Here is a 7970-nt window from a genome sequence, read left to right as displayed (position 1 = left end):
CGACGCCCCGCCTCTTCCCCCCAGAGAGTCCCCCAAACCTCGCTCCCTTCACCGCCCCCCTAAAAGAGCGGGTAAAAAGTCCCACCCCCACCCCCCCGGAGCGGCGGCCTCTGCCTCGCCGGCGTGCGCTCGCGGGCCCCGCCGGGCCTGAGCGGCTGGGTGCCCCGCTGCAGACATCGGTTCGAGCCCCGTCCCAGGCGCCGCAGAGACTCGAACGTCCGGGACGTGGATTTTTGCTCGTCAGGAGGCCGCCACCGCCGTCTTTAGCGCGAGGAGCCCTCGGCAACGAGCAGCCAGCCCTCTGGTCCGCGCACAGCGCGCGGATCGGCGGCCCGTCTCGCAGTCTCCTCGCCGCCGCTCCTGGGGACTCGGGGAGCCCCGGAGGAGACTGTTCTGGCTCTTGGAGGGGCTGCTGGGGAAGCCCGCAGAGGTGGATGCTACTGAGCCGCGCGGCCGAGGCGAGCTGTGAGAGGTCTGCGCCGGAGCCGTGTGCTCCGCGGCCGGAAGGGGGCCGCGGGGACCGCTCCTGCCCGGCGGCGGCGCGGGCCATGCCCCCTCGTCCGCCCCGCCGCGCTTGATGCGGCGCCTGCCTGCCGCGGCCCGCACCGGGATCTGCGTCCCCCGCCACCGCTGCGGCCTAGGTGAGTGGGGGTGGGGAGGGTGGCGGCAGGTGCGGGCGCGGGGCCGGCGATCGGTGGGCGACCGCCCGCCAGGGCGGGGGACAACCAGGCTGGGTCTGCGTCCCCAGTTTCCTGGACCGGCGACGCCGTGGCCCGGGTTGTTCTCTTGGAGGAACCCTCCACGCGAAAGGTGGATTGGAGGAGGCTTTTGGGTGCTTCCCGGAGGGCCCAGGGCGCTCCTTGACTTGTGCGGGTGGCGGGCTTTCTGCGGCGGGGTCCCCCTCGGACTGGGACCGGCAGGGCCGTGCGCGCGCGTGTGTGCGCGCTCGTGTGTGTGCGCGTGCGAGGAGGCAGCCCCTGGAATTGGCCCGTCACCCCCCGGCAGAACCAGCCTGCAACCCCCACCCCCGAGCCCCACCTGGAGCGGGTTGGCGATCGGTGGCGCGGCGGGGAAGGTACTGCCCCTTTAAAGGGCAGCCCTCCCTCCGGAGTAATGGACACCTCAGCCTCCGCCCCCCGCCCGCCGGAGCGGGGGAGAGAACTTGTTTTCATTCATAACTTTTTCCTTTTCCTTCCTCTCCGTCAACTATTTATTCAGCGCTGGGCGCTCGGAGCGCAGAGGGCGCGCTCCCCCGCGGGCCCGGCGAAGTGGCGGCGCTGCGGTGCGGCCCCGGCCCCGGCCCCGCGCGCCCCTGCCCGGCGTTGGGAAGCGCTGCCCGCCCAGGTGCAGACGGGCGCCGTGCAGCCGTCCGAGCCGCGGGCGTGCTCCGGGGGCCCTCCGATTTTGGGAGCTACTCGGTGGGGACGCAGGCAGGCTTCGGAGGTTCCGCGGCGACCCTTAGGATGTGAGGGGCTGGTCCGGAAAGGTATCGACGGCGAGCGTGTGTTCTCGGGGCGAGCCGTTGGCCCAGAGCTCGTGAGCGCGCGTGGGGCTGGATCGGGGACTGTCACTCCTGGCCAAGGGGCTTTGCTTCGGACCGGAGGTGGCTCGTTTTCTTTTTTATCTGGTAATCGCCTTTACCGGCCAGCAGGAACCGGGTGACCACTGTCATTGAAAACGCAGCTTACAGTGGTGCCTGGGGCTTTTCCTACGCGCTGCAAATCCATCTCCACCGCGCTTTCCTGTGTGTGGACTCCGACTGGATTCTTTTACGGACTCTGCTTTCAAAGCCCTGGTTTAACAAGTTCTGCGCGAGGAGCCCTGCTGTTGTGCAGTCACGATGGGCTGGTTTTCAGCCCTTAAAGGGCTCCAGGGCTGAACCCAGCAGGTTGTGGACGTGTTAGTCCTCATGTACTGAGAAGGTGGAATAATGCAGAAGTTTGGGAGGAGGAGGGAGGGAACTGCAAGAAGTTAACACAGAAGACAGTCTGGGGACACTTCCTTTAGTCATTAGATGAAATGGACTTCTTCTCTGTGCTTTGTTCCTTAAGCTGGTGTTTTTTGGATCAAGGTGGTAGTGGAGAAGGGGCATTTTTCTTTTCCTTCTTGAATTGGATCAATCTGTAGACTTTGGAAGGAATTTGTGTGAAAAATATTCTAGCTTACCACTGACTGAAAACGGAAACCTTTTTATGTTTGGTAGTTTGTTTTATGAAGAGTACATTATAAATGAGAAGCAATTTACTATTGGTAAGGAAACACAAATGCTTATTTTTATCAGGATGTTGCCGTGCCTGTTACAGGAAGCACATTGATTCAGAGTTGGCAGTGCTTTTGAGAATGAAGATCTGTCATGTAAATACAGATTTTTAAATGAGAGGAAATGCAGATCATTAAAATGGCTGGAATTTTCCCTTTACTGCTTTAAAGGCCGAACGCTTACTTGTGCATGCAAGTTATCTATCTCATTATGTGAGCGAGCTCTTATTTAAACTTTAAAAAATCCTTTATGATTTCAAATGTGAATATTCTCACATGAACAGAACTGTACCTTGAGTTGTGTGTGTGCACATTAGTGGCTATAAAACAAGAACTGTTGTATTCATCCATATTCATTTTGCATCTTGTACATTAATAATGAGCTCGCTTTAAAATCCTGGTGGCTACAGAAAATGACTTCTTATTTTGAGAATCCATTTTAGTTTGGGATCTCCTTGATTGCCTTTTTTAATGCATGAGGTATACCTTGACTAATTTCCTCAGTAATCTAATGCTTGTAACAGCAAACAAATAAAAAAGCAACAGCACCAAAGCCATTTTTTTTTTTTAAGTGGGTATTTTCCTTTACGGAAAACACTGTTGAAGTGATGCTGAGATTTCTACTCCAGTGCTTATACTCAATATTCCCTACAAGGGCATACTCCATTTTAATTACTCTAGATTCACAAACAGGAAGGCATTGCTTTTTCTTGATTTTGCTTCTTTAAAAGTTGAAGAAACTTCTAACTTTTATGGCATGGGGTCTCTTGCTTACATTCTTTTTCTATGATGTGGTCCCCGGCCTCTCTTGGAATTGAACTCTGTCCAGGACCCCAGCATCACTAATCCGCGGATAAAGGAGATCATTACCAGGTGGTTTAGGCAATTTGTGACTTGACAGGGTTTTTCCCCCCAAAAGTACTTCCTGTCATTTATTTTCTCTCTCTGTTTTTTTCATGTTTGATTTCCCTTTAGGATTTCAGATGCATGCCAGGTCCCCACTGATTGCCAGAATTCGAGATCACTACACATGGATCCCCCAAATCAACATGGCAGTGGCAGTTCGTTAGTTGTGATTCAGCAGCCCGCACTGGGTAGTCGGCAGAGGCTAGACTATGAGAGAGAGATTCAGCCTGCTGCTATTTTGTCCTTAGACCAGATCAAGGCCATCAGAGGCAGCAATGAATACACGGAAGGGCCGTCAGTGGTGAAAAGACCTGCTCCTCGAACCGCACCAAGACAAGAAAAGCACGAAAGGACTCATGAAATCATACCGATCAATGTGAATAATAACTATGAGCATAGACCTACGAGCCACCTGGGACACGCAGGCCCCTTGACTAATGCCCGAGGCCCCATTTTGAGCAGATCCACCAGCACTGGAAGTGCAGCCAGTTCTGGGAGCAACAGCAGTGCCTCTTCCGAGCAGGGGCTGTTGGGAAGGTCCCCGCCAGCCAGACCAGTCCCTGGCCATCGGTCTGAAAGGGCAATCCGGACCCAGCCCAAGCAGCTGATTGTGGACGACTTGAAGGGTTCCTTGAAAGAGGACCTGACACAGCACAAGTTCATTTGTGAACGGTGTGGGAAGTGCAAATGTGGCGAGTGCACCGCTCCCAGGACCCTGCCTTCCTGTCTGGCCTGTGACCGGCAGTGCCTTTGCTCTGCTGAGAGCATGGTGGAGTACGGAACCTGCATGTGCTTGGTCAAGGGCATCTTCTACCACTGCTCCAATGACGATGAAGGGGATTCTTACTCGGATAATCCTTGCTCCTGCTCCCAGTCACACTGCTGCTCTAGGTACCTGTGTATGGGAGCCATGTCTGTATTTTTACCTTGCTTGCTCTGTTACCCTCCTGCCAAAGGATGCCTAAAGCTGTGCAGGGGGTGTTATGACTGGATCCATCGCCCAGGGTGCAGATGCAAGAACTCCAACACTGTCTACTGTAAGCTGGAGAGCTGCCCCTCCCGGGGTCAGGGTAAACCGTCATGATTTGGGGAGGTGGGTCGGACCTCCTGAACTTCTAGCTTTCAAGCTGTGGCTGTTCCGGAAGATGCTATTACATACTGGTGTTTTTTTCTTTACAGTTTCTCCCTGTTTCCCACCTTCTCCTCCCCTGTCCCCAAGGTTTGACTCATGGATTTAACTCCAGTGGATGGTCTTCAGTAAGCGTGGACTGACACTGCACCTGGCCCCCACTTGGGACAGGAGCCTCTGCCCTCCCCTGGAGAGAGGGTGTTGAGAGCCAGTGGGGTTTTTGTGTAGCCTTTTGGTTCTGCAAGCAACGTGCCCAGGCGACAGTGATTTAGAGCTGATTTTGATGGGGTACTCTGGGAGCAGGGAAGTTGGTTTTTAAAGAAGCAACCATTTAATTGCTTAAATAAGCTATGTATTAAATCTCTCTCCAGTTAGGGCTGTCTTCATAGCATTGGCCCCTTAAGTAGCATGGGGGATATATTTGTGCTACAAGATAAAAACTCTCCTTTAACCACTGCCCTTGCCCAGCCCCTCAAAGTTGTGTCCCCTCAGTTTTCGCATCTTCTAGAGGTGCCAGGTATTTCTTTTTTTTGCCTGTGTAATTTTAGATTGGCTTTACGATGTAAATCTTCACATTGGAGATAATATTGGTTGTATCTTGTTCATCCTTATTCTAGCTTTCGTGTTTCCGAAGGATTCAGCTGCTTTCCTTCTGCACCCCATGCTTTCACCAAATTTCTCTGGTCATTGAGGGCACTTGGATAACTGAAGTTAATATTTATAGCTGATGAGACTACAGGTGTCACAGAACTCTGCTGCCTAAAGTGATCTTGGCTCCTGGGTGGTCCTTTTGACCCCTTGGTTAGTTAACAGTGGAGTAATTCTAATCTTTTCTGTGTTTTCAATGCCTTAACCACAAATTGTGGTGCTTTTTGTATATTTTATGTATAAATCACAAAGTTGAATTCTGACTATTTTTAAGACAAAAGTCTGTTAAACTTTTTTATTGTAAAGAATATTTATTATGCGAATCTCTATTATTTTATGATATTTATTACAAAAGACTGTTGAAATGTACTCATGTCTGACTATAACAAAATATCAATACATAACGGAAAATAAGGTGACACGAAGAAAGTACGTATGTTAACTATAATGCAGAAAATATATTAATTAACGAAACTGTCTCTTGATTTCTTCATTTCTTAGCCTGTAGTGTGGTAGTGATGTTTGTCATTTGTTTTGACTCTTTCTTCATTCACACCCATTTTATTTCTTTCCCTTCACATACTGAATCTAGACACAGGTGAGCTCAAATTTTGAACTACACAATAACCTGGAAAATGTATTAATCAAAAGTTTGTAATCCAAATCCTGTTTCAACAAATTCTCAAGTGCATCAGTATGAAGTGAAAATTTTTTGTAATTAATATAGTCACTCCCTACTTTAGCTATTTGGTGAGCAAGAGGTTTTGTGGATGTTGTCGTCTCTTGGAATGGGACCTATCTGGAAGTTTTAAGAAATGGTCATCATCATTTTCTTGGGTTAATCAGAAATTAGTCTTCATTCGCAGAACTTCTGTCTGTAGGTGTGCTGGGTATCTCAGCACTGTCACTTTAATAAAACATTCTAGAAGTTAGAGGACACCAAGGAAATAGTTCACATCATCAAGGAGATATTTTAAAAACAGTCCTGTTCCCACCTTTTCCTTTCTTTTAATAAATCTTTAATGAAAATTATATTTTGTCATGTCCTGTGGAATAAGAAATCTGAGTGTCTGAAACTTTATATGAAAAAAGTAATTTTTTTAGTTTTTAGTCTGCTGCAACCACCACATAGCTAGAATCTTTGGGTCTGATACAATTTGTATCCCATTGAGTCCTCAGACTCAGTTTCACTAACTCCCCATGACACAGTGATATGTCGAACCTGAATAATGAATGATCTGTGTTTGAGAATAGCATTTTGACATAATTTGACCCCAGGATTTAGGCTTTCAGAACTCTCACCCAGCCTTTGATTGGGTTGGTATCTCTTAGATGATTTGGCTCCTAGTTTTAGGAGTACTTGTTTTTTGTAAATAGGCTTTAATTTTGTTTTAATCAGACAAGGCATGAGTGACAAGCTTGTTTTAATGCTGTTTGATGAAGCCATGAAACGTATTAGTTGGCATTGTGGCATTTGATAAAATCAAATAGTTTATCCTCTGAAAGCACATGAATATTTGTGTTTTGGAGGCTACTTCATAATCTATAGTATTTCAAAATGTGAACTTCTTTCCGCTCGTACTCATGTGATATCACTGGTCCCTTAATACTGAGTATTTCATTGAGATCTGGCTCCTTAATGAAGTGTATAAATACAGACTCCCTCAAAATACTCTGTAACTTTGTTCTGTTACTATTCAGACCCTTGGTGTAATTAGGAGTTGGTGTAAGGGCTGTCTGTAGTTATAATAACCAGACTAAGAAGCTGTAGTTTTTATTGAAAGGAATGTATAACTTTTATGAGAATGAGGTGTGCTGTGGAGGTTTAACTTCTGGCTATAGGCAGAATGCATGAAAATTACAATATTAAGATGGTGGTCTGCTGCTCGGGCTCTGCTTCTGTCAGGCCCATATTTGGAAGCAGTGATGGGTTAGAGAGTCAGGCTTCTACAGGCTCGTCAGGTGGTAAAGCAAAAACTCTTTGATTCAGAACTTCCTCCTTTGTGATGGTTTAAACCTGGAAGGAAAAAATATTAGGGTGTGTCCTCGTAAGTGCTTATGGGTCCCTAGGCTTTTGAACCTAATACTGATCGTCATTTTGAAGTGCTAAGGCTTGGAAAGCATCAGCAAAGCTGGAATTTCTTACAAGACCACTGCCTTTTATTTTTCATTTTGCCAAATGAAGAAGAGCATGCCAGATAGGTGGGCCAACCTTTCCTTTTCATCCCATGATTTTGTCCCTCTCCCTCGGCTACTACAGCCTGACAGAAAGAACGTTTTTCTTAGAGTTCCTTTGCAGCATATTTTCTGACTGCCAATTTTTTCGTTTCAAAAGAGGTTCTTTTTTTTTTAGATAATTTAATTGTGAATAAAACCAATACCGGATTTCTGTAATTGAGTAGTTTCCTGTCAACAGAGTTTATAAAATGTAACCTAGCAGAAAAATGAAATGTAGATAATGCTTCTTTCTGGGATGGCCTAAGGTGAATCCTCAAATTATAGTCTGTTATAATTAGTTTATGGTTTTCAAAATCCAAATCATAGAACATTCCAGTTATGACTAAGAAAAATAAAAGTTAAAAACCAGTGGTCTTTAAAGTGAAAGGAAATAAGTTAAAAACTAATCATGTTTTTACCCTAAGATTGGTACTGGAATCCTCAAACTCAGAGGATTCATTTCTAGAATTACTTAATTTTTGAAACTGTCTCCTTTTCCTAATTTTTTTTTTTTAGAGTGTTGTATTTCATGGCAGTTTTTATGCATGCTTTTTAGCAAAAAAAAAAAAAAAAAAAAAATCCCTGTTGAAATATTGAAATACTGAAACAAACAGATAAAGAGTGTTGAGACAGTTCTCATCTTAAACTCTACACCATAAAGATTTTTTTTTTTAATTGCAAGAGAGAGTTTGGAGCCTTTAAATATCTTTAAAACAAAATTCTTAAGTCCTTTTGGCCCACTGACAGAGGGCTGTTTTTTTCCATTATTTCACTGATTAGCTATAATTAAAATAGCCATGTACTTAATTGA

At 46.8% G+C, this 7970-nt stretch overlaps 1 protein-coding gene across 4 annotated transcripts; it reads left to right on the top strand.

Annotated features, from left to right (window-relative positions):
• The first annotated feature begins 509 nt into the window (after positions 1-509).
• Positions 510-5416, top strand: SPRY1 (sprouty RTK signaling antagonist 1). Of its 4 annotated transcripts, none has more exons than XM_019741422.2 (2): positions 510-641; positions 3235-5416. In XM_019741422.2, exon 2 carries the CDS (start codon positions 3290-3292, stop codon positions 4247-4249), a length of 960 nt encoding a protein of 319 aa, XP_019596981.1. In that variant the 5' UTR covers positions 510-641; positions 3235-3289; the 3' UTR covers positions 4250-5416. The 4 variants fall into 4 exon arrangements, with proteins under 4 accessions (XP_019596981.1, XP_019596982.1, XP_074194645.1 ...); XM_019741423.2 differs by lacking the exon at positions 510-641 and adding an exon at positions 664-1486; XM_074338544.1 differs by lacking the exon at positions 510-641 and adding an exon at positions 1612-2250.
• The last annotated feature ends 2554 nt before the right edge of the window (positions 5417-7970 follow it).

Source organism: Rhinolophus sinicus, linkage group LG07 (genome assembly GCF_036562045.2).
Source record: "Rhinolophus sinicus isolate RSC01 linkage group LG07, ASM3656204v1, whole genome shotgun sequence".
Classification (NCBI taxonomy): domain Eukaryota; kingdom Metazoa; phylum Chordata; class Mammalia; order Chiroptera; family Rhinolophidae; genus Rhinolophus; species Rhinolophus sinicus.
This window is presented reverse-complemented; position numbering and strand designations above follow the sequence as displayed.